Source organism: Oculina patagonica, chromosome 5 (genome assembly GCF_052425735.1).
Source record: "Oculina patagonica isolate OP01 chromosome 5, crgOcupat, whole genome shotgun sequence".
Lineage (NCBI taxonomy): Eukaryota > Metazoa > Cnidaria > Anthozoa > Scleractinia > Oculinidae > Oculina > Oculina patagonica.
In genome coordinates this window covers 10430610-10448105 of record NC_135762.1, presented here as the reverse complement: position 1 = coordinate 10448105, position 17496 = coordinate 10430610, and the positions used below count along the sequence as shown (strand labels likewise).

General features: G+C 38.2%; 2 protein-coding genes across 3 annotated transcripts; both read left to right on the top strand.

The window, feature by feature from the left end:
- Positions 1–8434: 8434 nt before the first annotated feature.
- On the top strand, positions 8435–13147 carry LOC144654215 (melanopsin-like). Of its 2 annotated transcripts, none has more exons than XM_078514297.1 (3): positions 8435–8914; positions 9406–9517; positions 10946–13147. In XM_078514297.1, exon 3 carries the CDS (start codon positions 10956–10958, stop codon positions 11994–11996), a length of 1041 nt encoding a protein of 346 aa, XP_078370423.1. In that variant the 5' UTR covers positions 8435–8914; positions 9406–9517; positions 10946–10955; the 3' UTR covers positions 11997–13147. The 2 variants fall into 2 exon arrangements, with proteins under 2 accessions (XP_078370423.1, XP_078370424.1); XM_078514298.1 differs by lacking the exon at positions 8435–8914 and adding an exon at positions 9075–9215.
- A 1544-nt stretch (positions 13148–14691) lies between these two features.
- LOC144654041 (somatostatin receptor type 4-like) lies at positions 14692–15744 on the top strand. Its single transcript, XM_078514156.1, has one exon. The coding sequence runs from the start codon at positions 14692–14694 to the stop codon at positions 15742–15744; it is 1053 nt and encodes a 350-aa protein (XP_078370282.1).
- Positions 15745–17496: the final 1752 nt, after the last annotated feature.

Genomic DNA, 17496 nt, shown 5'->3' with positions numbered 1-17496 from the left:
TGCAGTTGTTGCCTAGAAGATTTGAAAATGTATTAATAAGATATGATTTCCCTGTTCCTGCAGAACCTAAAACAATCATGTAAAGTGGTTCAAGAGGAGTGTCAGTTGTTAGGCTCTGTTGGTGATTTTCAACTATATTATAAGCCAGACGCTGATGGGTGGTGAGTGTATCGACATTAACCGGTTCCTGCTGGCGCTGATTGATAATCACTGTGGGATCTTCTCTTGCTTCATTTCTTTGTTTTGATATCCAGTTTGCTGATTCCCGAACCAAATGAGAAGGCATCATTCTTGCTGTTGCTGTCCAGTCAAACTGTGATTGGTTTTGAGATGGATTTGTTTGGGCGATATCGTTTTCGTAGTGTTGATTTAGCCGACACAGCAGCATCCATTCTTCTGGTTCTTCTTGTATGATTGGTAGTTCATTGTCTTCATCATCATCTTCTTCTTCGTTGCCTTGTTCACTGTAATTGTGGGCTTGTTCTAGCTCTTGTGCCAACATAGGTACATAATTTGAAGCAGTTGCAGATGAGAGGAAGTCATGGTAGCATTGTATGTGGATGTCATCATTGTCTTCAAGTTCATTCCATGCTGAGCTAACTTGTCCAGACCATGGCTTGTATTTGATAAGCTGATACTTGCAGTATTTTCCATAGTTCTTCCCAGATGGATTTGAAGAGAAATTTGGAAATGTCCTGATGACTACTTCCTGTTTACGGCGTCGTAGTTCTCCCTTTGTTACCTGGTAAGTGGATGCAAATTGCACAATATTGTGATTTTGAATTTCAGGGTTATTTCCTTGCCATTGTGCCCTGGAAGCATAAGTGTCAATGATTGCAGGATCTAGTGCTTCATCACCTTGGTTATCATTCTCATCCTGTCCAGTACGAACTCTTCGGCTTCCATCCAGTGAGACACAGAGGAATGCGAATGTTGAGGAATACAATGGTTTTCCAAGAAGCAAGTGAGCAGTTTCTTGTGATCCTATGTCACGATCGCCGACAACTTGAATCATTGCTCGACGTAATGCAGATGAAGCCATGTCATTGTCCCGAAGCCTGTTCACACACACTTGAAGTATGTCTGATGCTGACTGGGATCTTGGTTCTCCTTTCGTTGCATACTTTGCCATGTAACGGATGCATTGATCGGTATCAACAATTGCTTGAAGATCAACATTTGCTCTCCAGTGTTGCAGCATAACATGGTTGTGGGAATTAATTCGATCATCATTGCGCTTAGTAGTAATTGTTGCTTTGACGCGTGCTTTTGATATTTCATCTGCTGTCATTTCCCGGTCATCGTCGCAACCTTTAACTATGAGCTGGAAATCAATCGAAGTGTTATCCTGACATTCCTTTGGGTAATTGAAACGGCATGCAGGTGGTTGGCCAGGTTTAATTTTAATACAGTAGGCTGTGCTGCACTTAGTGTGACGTTCCACTGAATTTACCAGAGCATGGTAGTCGCTGTCTTCATTTTCTGTCTGTTGAAATGGCAGTGCTGATGGGTGTGGCGAAGGTACAGTCCAGTTTTCTTGTGGCAGAGACTCGTTGATAGTGGTCACTAGCCAGTCTACATATTTAATAACTGTTGCTTGGGCTTGATTTCCTTCATCTATGTGTGGCCTGTAGTCATCTGCCAGCTGTTGATAAGATGGGTGTTCTTCATGGAGGCGCAGAATTTGCTGCAGTTTCCATCCAGAAGCAGCTACCTTTACAAGATTGCATAGTCCAGGATCATTGGTAAGCTTTGCACAACCATGTGCATGAATACTGCCTCGTGCTTGCCACTCATAGCGAAGCCATTTCCATTCTGTACGCAGTACATTATCCAGCCAGTGCGTGCAAAATTCTTCCAGTCTTGTAACAAAGTAGGAATCTGTAAGGTGAGGATGATCTATGACAGCTTTAATTCGAATAGAAGGTGTTGGATTCTCAGGCTCTTGAAGAAGACGATGTAGATCTGGCCAGTAGTTATCTGCTGCACTGAAAGTAAAAAAAAATGTTGGCGCGCCTTTCTGAGTAATTAGTGCCTTAAGTTCTTGGTAACGTTGGTGCCAGTACTGTCTTGTTCCCTGTATCTTAGCAACATATCGTTGAAGGCGATTCATGAGTTGTTGTGCTGACATCTGGTTTACCATTTCTCGAAGTTCCTCAGTTGTTAAATTGGCATCTTGAGGGTTCTGAGTGAGGTAAATGCGCGCCTGTGATAACAATTGATGTCGTTGTTTCATGTTAAGTGCCCAATATGGAAATCGCGGGTGTGATGCAAATCGCCAGGTAAATGCTTGCGCTGGTGAAAGATCAGCATATTGCAATTATCACTCTTTATTCCCACATTATGCGCGTTTTGAGAGAAAGGCTAAACTCAATGTGCAACGCAAGAAGCGACAACACCCAACAACTTAGAAATAAGCAGAACCAAAACATTATGAAAATATTTAAATCAATTGTTGTCGTGTTATTCACGTGGCTTTCTTTGTTTTGCCTTTATTTGTTTTTAAATATGTTATCACCTGAACTTTTTATCAAAGACAGGTGCAAGTTGATTGAGGGTTTTTCTTTTTATCTGGGTCCTTTGCTTAGTGCGGCAACAAATCCGGTAATTTTGTTTGCATTTAGCAGCAATTTTCGTAGAACATTGCCTGACGGGTGTCCTTTTGCGATTGGCAAATTTCGTTCATGCTGTAAAGCGGAAACCATATCACCGCAGCAAGAAAACGAATCACTACCAGAACTAGTGGCATATATTAGGACTTCCTGGTAAATATGAAAAAGGTCGAAATTAATACCCCTTGCCTTGACACCAACGTTTATCCTAGCTGCCTCCAAAAGCATGGAAACAGGGGAACTTCAACAATAGTAATTATTCATTTTGAGTTATAAAACATAGTCAGTACTTACATAAGAAAGAATAATATAATGGAAAAATATAGCCTCCGAGAAATTGGCACTTAAAGCTGATAATCCTAGGACAACAATCAACAATAGGCTGGCATGTAAACACATTCGTGTAAATGAGCAAAAAATTTGAATGAAAGTTCAAACGACATATATGTAGTTCCTTTTCAATGTCGAATAAACGTAGTAATACAATGAAGTCTTTTTAAAATACACCCTATATCTCGCAATCTCTGACGATGCCTTAGAAAATGCCAACTCTTTTAGATGAATGTCGTGATCAGTGTCGCAAACATGTATATCATAATTAATTTATATGCTTGGAGGAACGCCAACATAATTAGTAGTAACTCCACGTATTCCGAGGTTTCTGATCGTACAAGGTGAATAGTTTTTACTAGTTTTGAGTAAAAGTTCATTACATTAAGGTCGCGGGGGACACCTTAGGCTCATCATTATGCATTTATTTAAAGCGTATGCCGAAGTACAACACTACATCGAGTACTTTACGAGATATTTATGACTGGACAAAAATATGGGCGCGTGCGCGTGATTTGTAAAAAATCCCTGTTTCTTTGATATTTTAACCAATTTAAAACAACACAGCGATATACGTTCGTATAGTTTGTAGGAAGTCTTTGAGCTTATTTTCATCTAAATTTGAATATTTCTGCAACTCAGAGTAATCACAAAAATATTCGGCATAAACAATCGTGTCCTGTTTAAAAACGCCACTGACTTGCCACTGCAGATAGGTAAACTATGAATACTGAAGTGTGTCATAACAGAAGCGGAATTTTAAAAGAGCGCTTTTAAAAAGAGGTAGAAGACAGTAAATTCAAATTTGCGCACTTAAACCGCCGTAACTTGCTGGCAAACTTTAAATTAAAAAATCCGCTTCTGTTATGACACTCTAGAGGTATTGACTGATTAGTTTTTGACAAGATCACAGTGTGCTGTCTCCTACTCGTTCCGCAAACTCTGCCAGCAATCTGTTTTTCCCAGTTTGGCACTCACGAGGCTATAACATCGTCGTTAAATGCAATCTACCAAATAAAAGACGACATTCGCAATCTTTCATCATTTCTTTGTGTCTCTGTTAGATTTGAGCATAATCGCACCCATAACAGCTGAGAAATAAGCGTTTTAAAAGATGCAGGTTAAGCAAAATTTCCCTTCATGAATTTATTCATGCTGTAGGTATCCCCCGCGACCTTAAACCTAGATTAATTTTCACTTAAACGCCAACATCGCGAAGTGAGGGTCCTGAAGGGGTAAAATGGGAACTGGGATTTCCCTCTTTTTACTGGGATTTGCACATGTTTTCACTGGGAAAATGAAATTTGGGTCACTGGGACTGGGATTCACAAACAAAAAAAAAACTTTCGAGAGTCGCTTGTTTCGTCAAGCTTACGTAGGAGGGAACGAAGACTCGAGGTACGAGATTTGGTGGAACTTGTGACGGCAAGATAAACAATTAATTCCTCTACTAACCTTGTAACATACACGGAAAATTGTAAATTAGAGATTCCTCTGAATTACTCACCAAAAGAACTGGAGAAAACATTGATTCGGATATGTGGAGTTGAGAATGTCAGAAAACGAAGGGGATTTACCGATTTAGGTGTGCATATTTTTATATAGACTTGGTTGACCCAGGAATTTTCACACAAGGCGCCATTCGTTCTCCGGACTCACGAACAAATGGAAATGTTCAATAAAAGTGATAGGAAGTCGTTGTCAGTAGTTGCATTTGAGAAAGGCTCAGTGAATCAGTAAATATCAGTTTATTTCTAATTCTCTTTTAGGCAAACGAACAAATGAATAAATAAAAAGTAATATACTCAACAGATTAATGACCAGCAGAAATAAAAACGTGATTTAGGACAATTAAAACAACACAATAACTGCAAGTATAGTGCGTTTGCGCCCAGATTTTCCTTCACTGGGATTTACCAAAACTTTCACCACTGGGACTGGGATTGGAGCAAAAAATAGGCTGGGAAATGGGATTTGGGAAAAATTTTGGCTGGGAAATGGGATTTAGAACCTCCCCTTCAGGACCCTCCGAAGTAAACAATCATAAACGCATTGAATCTAATTTAAAGAAATCTAACAAGGAGAACACGAAACGAAAGGCAAGGTACTCTTCAGTGAGAATCTGAACTTTTCTGATAAACTTAGCAATTTTGGTTTCGACTTAAAAATGTAAAAAAGGGGTGACACTGAATAATAAAGGTGTAAAATAATGGGGTCTATCTATCATTATTTTTTTTTAAGTTGTACCCATTAACGTAACAAGCATATAACTGATTTAGTTGTCCTTGTGAAAAATGAATAAATCAGTTCACTTCCGGTTATGGACCTCTTCTTGCGTTTTCTCATCTTAATCTCCTGTCCAAGAATCTGACTAGGCTGTCAGGTTCATTCACTGGCAGAAACATTTCTGCCTTTCGAGATCTTTTTTTCTTTCTTCATTTCTACGGTTTAGTGACCAAAGAATATCACGCCTATCTGTGCTTAGCGTTCGTCAGATTTTTTGCCATTGAATCAAAAAGGAAATACAATTGATGAAATGGATGTTAATCATGTTGTTTAGGTCACGAAGTGGGACTTAATTTAAAGCAGATGGCTCATTTGAATGAATGACGAATGATATAAGTGCTTATATAGCGCATTTACAAAGCTCAATGCGCTTTACAATTAGAATTATGTGATGAGACCGGACATCAGCATATCAGGCGCCTTTGGCAGCCGCTATCCGTCCATGTGTATGATCTCACCCCACCACCCAACCAATAGAATAGAACAGATCACAACACCGGGAACTTCATGCCCTACGCTTTACGATGAGTGTGTGGGTTCTTTAACGTCCCCATTTAAGCGAGTTTCCTTGGCCAAGCTTCTCTCTTCTTCTCTCTGAAAGCGTTCAGGCTTATGTTTATCTCTCGCAAATTTGACTTGTTATTACCAGTTTATTTTGCTCTTTAGAACAACCAGAAGTATCACTATTATCCTGATCAGCGTATTACAGCTTTAGCGAGCAAAAGTTATCCCAATTCCACCCAAAAAAATTGAAGAAACACTATAGGAGGAACTGATTTTTTTATCAAAGACAGGTGCAATTTGATTGAAGTTTTTGCCTTTTATCTGCTTCCTTTTCTTATTACATTATTACAGCAGCAAATCCGGTAATTATATTTGCATTAAGAACTAATTTTTGGGAAACATTGCTCATTTACCAGTGTTTTTTGGCGTTATAAGAATTTCGTTCGTGCTGCAAATCAGAATTCATGGCACCACAGCAAAAAGACGAACTGCTAGCAAAACTGGTGGCACATAAGAAGACTCCATGTTAAATATAAAAAAGATCGTAATATAAAACAAGAAAGCACAAGTACTAACATGTTTAAAAGCCGTTAAGTTTTTATAACCTGCGATCAGGCTTTTTTTTTTCACTTCTTCCTCCCGCCGCCAAAAAGAGAACGCCTGATCGTAGGTTTTTTAGCTTCTATTTTTGCTCCACTATAAACTGCCTGTGAAGCTTTTTTAGTTTTATTATTATTTTTATGTTTTATTTCACCCTCGGACGTCCAAGGGAGGGGGGGGCATCCACCCCCCCCCCCCATAAGGTTTTTTCCAAATTTTGAAAAAAAGGATTTACTGTACAATGCTTAAACTTTCAGTACCTGTTCATTCATCCTTTGCGGAAATTTTGATATGTCAACCATGTATCCATGATACTTGACGTTGCCATGGCAACGTCACAAATACAAGCAGGTCTTGCCAAAAAGCGTCGTTTTTAACATTTTTCTTTATTTTTTCAAGTTTTTTTGAGACAGAAGTGCTAAATTTGTTTATTTTTACATTTCATAAACATTCTTACTTAATTATGCATCAATTTCCGTTATTTTGTGACTTGCTAAGAAAATGTTGAAATCCAAGATGGTGGATCCAAGATGGCGGCTCTAATGACGTCACGTGACGTCATATGACGTCATAGTCAATTAAAGTTATGTCATCTTGTAGAATAAGCTAAGGGCTTTCTTCTCAGTGCAAAAGAATTTCGCTACGCCTTAATATAACGAAAACTTCGGGGAGGGGTTCCATCCACCCCCTCTTGTACGATGGTGGGGGTATGAGTTTGCTTGTACGTCCGAGGGTTAATTTATTTTTTGCACAAAAGTGGGGGGGAGGGGGGCTTAAGCCCCCCTAGCCCTTCCCTCTGCGCTATCCCTGGACTCGGCGACTCGACGAGGTACTACATTCATTATAAGGCTCTTATTGACTAGTCTGGACGGAAATATAAAATGCATAATATACAATGCATAGTTATAATAGCTCATGACACTGTCCGGCGAAAAAAGACAAATCTCAACGAAAGGCATGTAGTGTAAACAAGCAAATAACACGAAAGCGAAGGTCATACGATTTACTAGTACTGCGTATGTAGTTTAAAGTCGAACAAATGTAATATTACCATGAAACGTTTCTAAACTAAAGCGCTCAAACTATGGGTACTTTAACGTCCGCCTTAAGTAAATGTTCCCTTATGCTGGAATAAGCCAAACAAAGATGTTTACAATATGGAGGGGTCCATTATAAAGAAAGGTTGGCTTAGAAATGTGTGCACCTTAGAGGTTTGCTACTCAAGGTAGGTGTCTCAGTTAGAAGAACATTCAAATTTATAGCAGTAAATGAAAAACGAATGACCATTCCCAACTTTAACTATTCTGTTTGGAAAGGTTTCTGGTCTGGCGAGGCGTACAGCTTACGACTGGATGTCCATTTCATACTAAATGGTTATTATAGTTTTAGACACTTTCGATCGGTAAATCCAGATTTGGATTTTGAAACCCGAATTCGGTTTTCCACAGAAAAGAATTTTGACTTACCGAAATCCTTCTCCAAGGTGAATATATCTTCTTAACTGAACAATAACAGAAACGGTTACATAACAACTAGTTAGTTTGTATAGCGTTGTAGAATTGTAAACCTAAAACATTTGAATACGAGATAAAAGCCTATTAACTCGCATTTAAATGTTTTCGGCTTACAATTCTGAGAGAAGAAAACGAAGACAAGTCAGTACACACGAAGACTACGAGATTGTGTAATATTCTACGACTACCAAATTTATCTGATTCTGATAATATCATTATCTTTTTTTACCATGTACATGTACTTTAGAGAGTTCTGCCATAATCAACGCATTGCTCCTTCTATTATTTCTACAGTTTCGGTGGAAAAGGTTTATCCCGCCAAGATATTTTTCCCCTTAATATCATGCTAAACGTTCGTTGCCTCAATTAATATTTGTACGGCGTACGTGCTCAGCGTTGGTAGGATTTTAATGGCATAAGCTTTAACTGTCAAATACATTGATTGACTGAATGTTGACATCCTTGTTTAGGTCATGAGCAAGGTTTTGGAGTGTTTCGAATGTGTGTTTTTTCTTTAATCGCTCCCAAAATTAATTTGTGGTGCAGAAGAGATTGAAAAGAAAAAAAATACCTTTTTGTCGCTATGTGGTACCCAATTTGAAGATAGAACAACGACGTGAAAAATTACCATGAACTCGGCTTTTTGCTGAACGTGATGGAATAACTGACAGAATAACTTAAACCCACCATGACGCACTTTTGTTCAATTACGAAATATCGTGCTGGCAAGTACGTCAATATGCTCTCCAGTTCTTCCCTAACCAACGTATTTTTCTTTCCTTCATTTCTGCAGTTTAGTGAACAATAACTTTCCTGCAGGATATTTTGCCTCTAGCATGCAACCTGCTAAACGTTCGTTGGCTCAAGGGAGATTTTACGGTATTCGTGCTAAGCGTTCGTGAGATTTTATTGGCATAAAAACATGACAGCTTTAGCTGTCAAATTGATTGATTGATTGATTGATCGACTGAATGTTAATCTAGTTGACGAGGAGTTGCAGAGCGTAAAATTATCGTATTAACGTTTAACATACATGGGACAGAATTCTACATTGATGGTTCATTCGAGGTAAGCTATTTCTTTAGCAAAGCTTTCTCTTTTTCTTTTGGCAATTTGTATGCCCGTGTTAGATTATATTTTGTGTTTACTATTACCATGAAAAGAAGTCGCTTATGCTAATATTTATTCCACGCAAATTTAACAACGTCGCTTATTATTGCCATTTTAATGCGGTCTCGATAGAACATCAAGAAATATTACTTTATGAGAGAAAATTAACAAAGTATTAACAACGAACAGAAGTCAGCCGTAAACAGTACAGTCCATACAAAATTCTGACACGAAGTCGTCGAGTCCGTGCAATATTGTGGTTTGTATAGATGCAAAAAATATTTAATCAGGGTCACCCAGTTAGCAGCAACGGCATACAAAATTCATGCATTCACTCATTTTATAATATTTAATTTAGTTAAAATCCTCACAAGCTTGGTATAAAATCCATCAAAATTAGTGGCGGCCCATAATTATCCTGATCAACGTATTATTTTTTGCACTTTTAGTGAACGCAAGTTATCCCATTGTCCACCAAACAACCTGAATAAACAATAGGAGGCATTAGCAGGAAAGAGTTTCAAAGGCGCAAATTTAAACCAACTTTTAAGTCTCAACGAGGTAAGAAAAAAACCGCTTTGTGGTATTCATTAGCTTTTCTAACATGCCGCAACTAGCTACAGATATATAGAGGATGGCTACAAAATGAATATGGAACACGACGATCATTTTAGAAATATTAAATACTGTATTTGTTTACTTTCTATACAATATTGAAAGAAATCGATAATAGCTTCGCTTTGTCCTTGGAAATAGTTCAGTTGATGTTTAAACGTTCAAATGAATGTCCTTTTTGCGGGGTCTAAACATGTTATTGACCTATCTCCGAAACAACATAGTGTTTTAATTTCAACTAATGTATTAAATATAATTATTTTGAATTTTCGCTGAGACAAAACAGCAATGATTTGAATAACAATAACAAATTATCTCGAGTCTAAATAGCATCCGAGGGTGTTCTTTTTCACCGCTAATCGCAGCTCACAGAATTGTTGTTAAGTGAAATATAGCCTGTTTACATCTATCAACAAAAACAACAACATCAACAAAACAAAATTAAAGAGAAACAAAATTCAGTATCTATTTGCATTTTTTTATATTTCACCTTTGTTTTCATCTGCGTTATACTGTTGTGATGTTAGCTCAACTAAAAAGTAGTAATTGATTTTTAGGACGGTTACTTGTGTGTGAATTATGCTGTAGTGTTAATAACTCAAGTTAGGCTCGCGATCTTCACATCCCTCTCAATACAGACTCGATTATAATAACCTTATAATATTCCGATGTATGATTTCGTATTGGCAATTAAGCCACCGCATTTCCTCAATGCACCATTCGCCACGGAGCATGACTTTTTAATCAACGTCACTTGCGCCATCAATTTTCAGCAGTGTGCCGGACGCAAGATGTACTTAAGAATTTTTCAAACTTCGTTGAGTTTTGATGTCGGGATATGCACGCATGAGATTAGAGAAAAGCGCAAGAGTTCCTTAAGGCGTAGTCGAGAGCAACCAGAGCTACTCGAGTTGCGATCGGGATCTGGATCGAGAAGGTTTTCGCTAAATGCCTGTCTGCGACTGTTTGTTGCATTTGAACCTCCAGTAAATAAAAAAAAATGACCTGCTCCGTTTTCTTTTTTTCTGGAACTAGCTTATCCATGTGAAGTTTGTGAAGTTTGCACGACCTTAACTATCGTTCTACATGCAGTTTGGAAATTAACAAGGAATTTTCTGCGTAGAGCGAGTGAAGAAAATCTTCTTAGTGTCAATACCATTTGCACCTGCCATTCTATGGAGCATGGGGTACGCCCATCAAATTATGGATGCACGCTCGCGCAATTGCTTCAGATGGTACGGGCTTACTGGCAACTGCTTAAAACAAAGATATTAGATGAACAGAAGTTTAGCTCGGCTATTTTAGTAAATGTCAAAAAAAATGCCAAACTCCAAACTTAATATATTTAAGATATTTTGTCCTTTTTTTCTTCAGGAAACTAGTCATGAACAGCTCCACTAACATCACTTCGTGTCCAAACGCCGTTTCTATATTCTTCACGACAACCATGGCTATAATCAGCTTAGCAGCTTTTATTGGCAACATTTTGGTGGTTATTGCAGTGTACAAAACACCAAACCTTAGAACAAGCACCAACTTCTACTATGTCAACATGGCGGTTTCTGATTTTCTTTCTTGCCTTACCACCTGGCCGTTGTACCTTACTGACGAGATCATAACAAGCAGTGGAAGTGTACTCCAAGGTTCTCTAGCAACTTTTGGGTGTAAAGTGGGAGTTTTTTTCAGGATGGTATCGAGTATTGTGTCCATTCTAAGTCTGGTGCTGATCGCTGTCGACAGATTTATCGCTACGGTATTTCCCTTGAAAGCGACGCTGATAACACGAAAGTTTAGGGCAGCTCTACTGTTTGGAACATGGTTGATATCGATAGGGTATTGCATCCCCATGTTTTACTACTTCAGAGTGGTAAACGTTGGCCAAGAAACGTTTTGCCAATTCGTATGGAATGACCTTGCGCTCATGATCTACTACATTACTGGTCTGGCCTTGTTCGAAGTCATACCGTTGATTACAATTATCGTTCTTTACTCCCGCATTATGCGAGCTTTAAGGCAAAGACTAAACCCAGAATTCAATGCTAGAAGAAGCAATGTCGAACAGAACAGATATAAGCAGAACCAAAACATAATGAAGATATTTAAGTCAATAGTCGTCATGTTGTTCGTATGGTTTTCTCTGTTTTGCGTTTATTTGATTCTCAAAATCACTTTTCCTGAACTTTTTGTAAAAGACCGATGCAAGTGGATTTTGGGTTTTGCTCATTATGTGGTACCACTGCTAAGCACAGCAACCAATCCGGTCATTCTATTTTCGTTTAGCACTAATTTTCGTCAAGCTCTGTCTGAGCTTTGTGCTTTTTCGTTTTGCAAATTTCGTCCATGTTGTAAAACACAAAACACGTCACCTCGTCAAGGAGAGGAAACCCTGCCAGAACTAGAGACATTAAAAAACATGATGAGTTGAATGTGATTATGTCAAAAATTAAAGTCCTGTTCACACCTTTAACAAAACAAAATTCATAGCCGTTTGATTTAGGCAGCTTTAAACTGTTTCTCCGTTCATAAAAGAAAATAATTAGAATTATGACATTTTCGAGTTACAGAGATCACACAGGCCATTTATTCAAAAAATTATCCATCTTACTAATAGATGAAATAAAATAAAGAAGCAATAGCATTAAATTCTTTAAGAAAATGCCATACATTTAACCGGTTTCATTGACATAACACGAGATCAAAAAATTCAAAACTTCAAAAGTCAAAAATTCGTGTAGACTATCCACCTGACAACCAAATTATAAAAAATATACCGTAATATATAAGGGACAACAAACATGGAACACCCTTCCAGCAGATATAAAAAGCGTCAAATCACCTTAAAGAAAAAATATAAGAAACAATTTCTTCAATCACTAGTGTAGCTAAAGCTAAAGGTTTGCAATTCAGCCATGCATTATTATCTATAATAAATGGAATATTTGCTTGCGAATAGGATTTTTATGTTTTTCCCTTTCCATTTTTATGTAAATTATTCTGTTGCGTTACGAGTTGCGTGACATTATCCGGGCATATGCTGAGGAGTCATGGCACTAAATCAAAGGATACCCCCGATGGGGGCATGCGTTACTATTACACAGTCGATTGCTTTCGCGCGCGTCATTCTATTCTTTGACTTGCTGGGTGAAGAGTGTTTTTTCCCACCCGACATTCCCCTCATTTTGTCTTCTCAGTGGTGCTTTGGATTGTTGTTATGCAGCTTCGTTTTTGAGTGCCCTCACCTTTACTGGGCCAGGAAAAATTTTGCTATTGTTCCATGTGAATCGATAATGATTTCAAAACAATTATTTTATTAAAGCGGCTATGGGCCTTTGTTCATAGCCATTAAACTCCAACATTGGTGTGTTGTGTTCCATTAAGGTATTTGGGCCCAGCAAACTAGCTTCAGGATATGCAGCATTGAGTCATGTGTTAATGGGATGAAGGGGAGAAAACATAAATAAATTAGTGTTACATGAATGTTGTAACAGGGGCTCTCCCTAGAATGCCATAATCATTCATAAGGGAATTTAAAATATTACAACATAAGGTATACAGCTGGTATAGTTTTCAGGAAAGATAAGCGTATTCAGGTCGATGAGACAACCAAGTAAATGTTGACCTATCGTAGCCAAAAGTAGACTTGTAATGCATCAGTCAATTAAAGTGCTTCATTTATTCGATGGGCAGTTCGAATGTCGTCAAAAACCGGAAATGAAAAGCCCGCTAAAAGTAGAAAAGGTCTTGAAAACAACGTTTTACAAACTTAACCAAACTAATTGCTCACTGGCCGACACTAGGGCTTTGGGCGATAACTGGAAACTCCTTAATGAGATATACAGTCGAAGCTCTCGTAAGCGGACACCTTTGGGACAAGAAAAAAAGTGTCCGTAACTGGAGCTGACCGCTTACGAGAATGGTTTTCGTAAGCGGCCACTAGAGGTATAGGGGATAAACGGCCGCTTAAGGGAGCTTGACCTGCTGACAATAACCGGACGGACGTGGATGACGACAAAACAAGCACTAAAATATGGTACTGTAATTACTTTACAGTCATTGTGACGAACGGAGATGTGAAGTTGATTGATAAACACAAGATGCAGAGGATGATAATAGCATTTTCTGTGGGGTGTCCACTTAAAGAAGCTTAAAAACAACGAAAAAGTCTAAGTCGTAATCTCTTTAAGTGTCCGCGGCCGCTTACGGGAATGTCCGCTTACGAGAATGTAGAAATAAATGTTTGTATGGGAGTTAAAACGGGGTTTCAAACAAGGCGGCCGTAAGTAGAGCTGTCCGCTTGCGAGAGGGTCCGTTAAGAGAGCTTCGACTACTTCTTTTTACTCCTGCAAGCCTCGGAGGCAAGTTAAATTTTGTTTTTACATCACGTGTGAAAATGCTATCATAATGTTATATTCAGACTGTAAAACACACCACTAACTTTGTTTATTACTCGAAAAGCGTTGATTTATTTCGCAATATTAATGGTTTTCTTTGAATTCAAAGAACCAGAATATAACTTAGAGTCACCAAAAATGTGTTCCCAATGTGTTAAAATCTAAGTCAAATAATAAAGGAGTGTTCTTTGTTAACTGTACTATGCAAAAAAGCCAAAGAGCATTAAAAACAGGTGTCTTAATTTGTCTAAATAAGTCACTTATTCGCTTGTGGTAGCTTGTGTAATTGAAGTTATATATTTTTCATTTCCGTGCAATGAGAGTTTTGCATACAGAATAAGCTTTGGGAAATAGAAACCCATTAGCGAAAAGTGGTGAACATCTGTTTACTGACAGTATCAGTATATTCATCATAGCGTGTAACGAGAGTAAAGCAACTTATTTTTAAGGCGCACAGTCACTGTTTTAATTGATGATGCCGCACAACAGACGTTGGTACTGAAAGGGTGAATGCACAAAGCAAAATAGAAGCACAGATTAAAAACAAAGGGCATCAATGCGCTCTTGAGTTTCGGATGAGTTTCTTGGAGTTATTGTCATCAAGAAACACTTGCGAGGAAAATAGCCAGATAAATTTTAGCAAAATAGAATTTTACTGTTCCATTGTGCTATATAGGTTGAGGAAGACCAACACGATAAGAGGACAGAACATTAACAAGAGTCATCATCATGAACAATTCCACTCACATCAGTTCTAATGGCGACTCTTCATGCCCGTACGCCGTTTCTATATTCTTCACAACGGTTATGGCTATAATCAGCTCAGCAGCTTTCATTGGAAACTTTTTGGTTATTTTTGTAGTGTTCAAAACACCAAGCCTAAGAACGAGCACCAACTACTACTATATCAACATGGCGGTTTCTGATTTTATTGTTAGTTTTACCACCTGGCCGTTGTACCTTACCGCCGAAATCATTACAAGTAGTGGAAGTCTACTCGAAGGTTTTCTTGCGACTGTTTTGTGTAAAGTGGGAGTTTTTTTCAGAATGGTATCGTCTATAGTATCCATTCTAAGCCTGGTGCTGATCGCTGTCGACAGATTCATCGCTACTGTATTTCCCCTGAAAGTGACGCTGATTACACAGAAACTTAGGGCTACTTTATTGTTTGGAACATGGTTAATATCGAACGTGTACTGCATTCCTATGTTCTACTATTTTCGAGTTAAAGAGGTTGGTCACGAAAAATACTGTAAATTTGGCTGGAATAGCGCTGCGCGCATGATCTACTATATTACCGGTTTAGTCTTGTTCGTGGTCATGCCATTGCTTACGATTATTATAACTTATTCCAGTATTATGCGTGCATTGAGCAAAAGGCCAAAACCAGAGTTCAATACAAAATGCAGGTCTCAACAAAACAGAAATAATCAAAACAAAAACATCATGAAGATATTCAAATCGATTGTTTTAGCGTTTTTCATCTCCTATTCTTTTTATTGCGTCTACTTGATTCTCCAAATCACATCCCCTGATCTTTTTATCAAAGACAACTGCAAGTTGATTTTAGGTTTTGCTAATTTTGTTTTGCCATCGCTAAGCACAGCAATTAATCCAGTAATTTTATTTGCATTTAGCACCAATTTTCGCCAGGTCTTGCGCATGCCTTACTTATGCCATTGTTCGTTTTCCAAATTTCGTTCACGCTGTAAGACCAAAAAAGTATCATCTCGAGAAGAGTCGCCAGAAGAACTTGTGACATTCAAAAAGACGTCATCTTAAACTAGGGAAAAAAAATAATGTCCCCCTTATTCACAACTTATCAAAGAAGTCAAACGATTCTTTTTGAAATTCCCTAGAGAATAATTGCGGCTCATATATTGGCGGAAATTTTCCAACAATTTAACCGTACAGAGGCATTTTCTGTTGCCACGGTTTAAAACTCGGTGATTTTGTCTATCATAATAGTTTGTGTGGGAAAATTGAAAGGCCATTGTGAAATGATCATCTAGTACAGTGGTGGATCTAGGGAATGAGCCCGGGAATCCAGGACCCCCACCTTATTTTTCGGTAAAACTAAGGCCCGAGACAAAATATTTTTGAGCGGGCCCCCCCTCTCATTCCAGGGTGTGGATGATCGGGCCCCCCCCCCCCCCCCACCTACCTGAAGGTCTGGATCCGCCACTGTAGTACCTACCACCGGGTCTGTTACGGACGGAAGTGTGATAATGTTCAGGAACTTTATGTTAAAATATAATTAAGTCATCTTTTCTTAATAAATACAATAAAATCCTATGTATCATAACACAGGTGAAGTCAGCTCGAACTTTAAATGCTATTGTTCATAGCCTTTTTTTAAGGTGATCCAGTTATTTTCCCTCTTTTCGAATTTAGTTATGTAAGGAATCAAAACAAGTATACTTATTTCTCTGACCAACCTTAATTTTTACAAATGACAATGTTGTAACTTAATTAATAAGTTGAGGAAAACACATACATTAGCCAAAAGTGGGTGGCTTTTGAGCACTTACAACATTACTACATTAATCAAGCAAACCAGTAACGGGAGTAATGACACCAAATTCTCGGAACAGAAGAGAGGTGTGACATGAGTGATAGAATTGTTGTTTTGATTTATTGGTTATGACAGTAGTGTTAAAGCATTAACCCTCGGACGTACAAGCAAACTCACACCACCACCATCGTTTTCGTTATATTAAGGCGTAGCGAAATTATTTTGAACTGAGAAGAAAGCCCTTAGCTTACTCTACAAGATCACATAATAGCCGCCATCTTGGATCCGCCATCTTGGATTTTAACATTTTCTTAGAAAGTCAGAAAATAACGGAAATTGATGCAAAATCAAGCCAGAATGCTTACATAATGTAAAAATAAACACAACTTGCACTTCTGTTTAAAAAAAAAACTGGAAAAAATGAAGAAAAATGGTAAAAATGACGATTTTTGGCAAGACCTGCTTGTATTTATGACGTTGCCATGGCAACGTCAAATACCATGGACACATGGTTGACATATCAAAATTTCCGCAAAGGATGAATGAGCAGCTACCGAAAGTTTTAGCATTGTAGAGTAAATCGTTTTTTTTTTTCAAAATTTGGAAAAAAACCTTATGGGGTGTGGCATCCACCCCCCCCCCCCCCCCCCCCTGTACGTCCGAGGGTTAAAACAAAATTGAAGCACAGGGAAAACACAAATGGAAGTTTTTGCCACCTTGATTTTCTCAGAATTATTCTCGCAAAAAAGAGAAAAACTTCAGAGCGAAATAGCCAAAAGAAGATTAATCGAGAAAGCATTTTCTTGTTGTGCTATTAATTTCAAGTTAAAGATGGCCAAGAAGATGGCAGGACTGAACTTTAACAAGAACCATCATTATGAAACAACTCCACTGACATCAGTTTTGATTATCAAGTATCGTGCCGTTGTAGGTCCTGGGCAACTGTTGAGTGCTATTACTGGGATCTCTCATTTTTTTTTATCGCAGAACACAGAAAGTACTACTGACAATTCGATGAC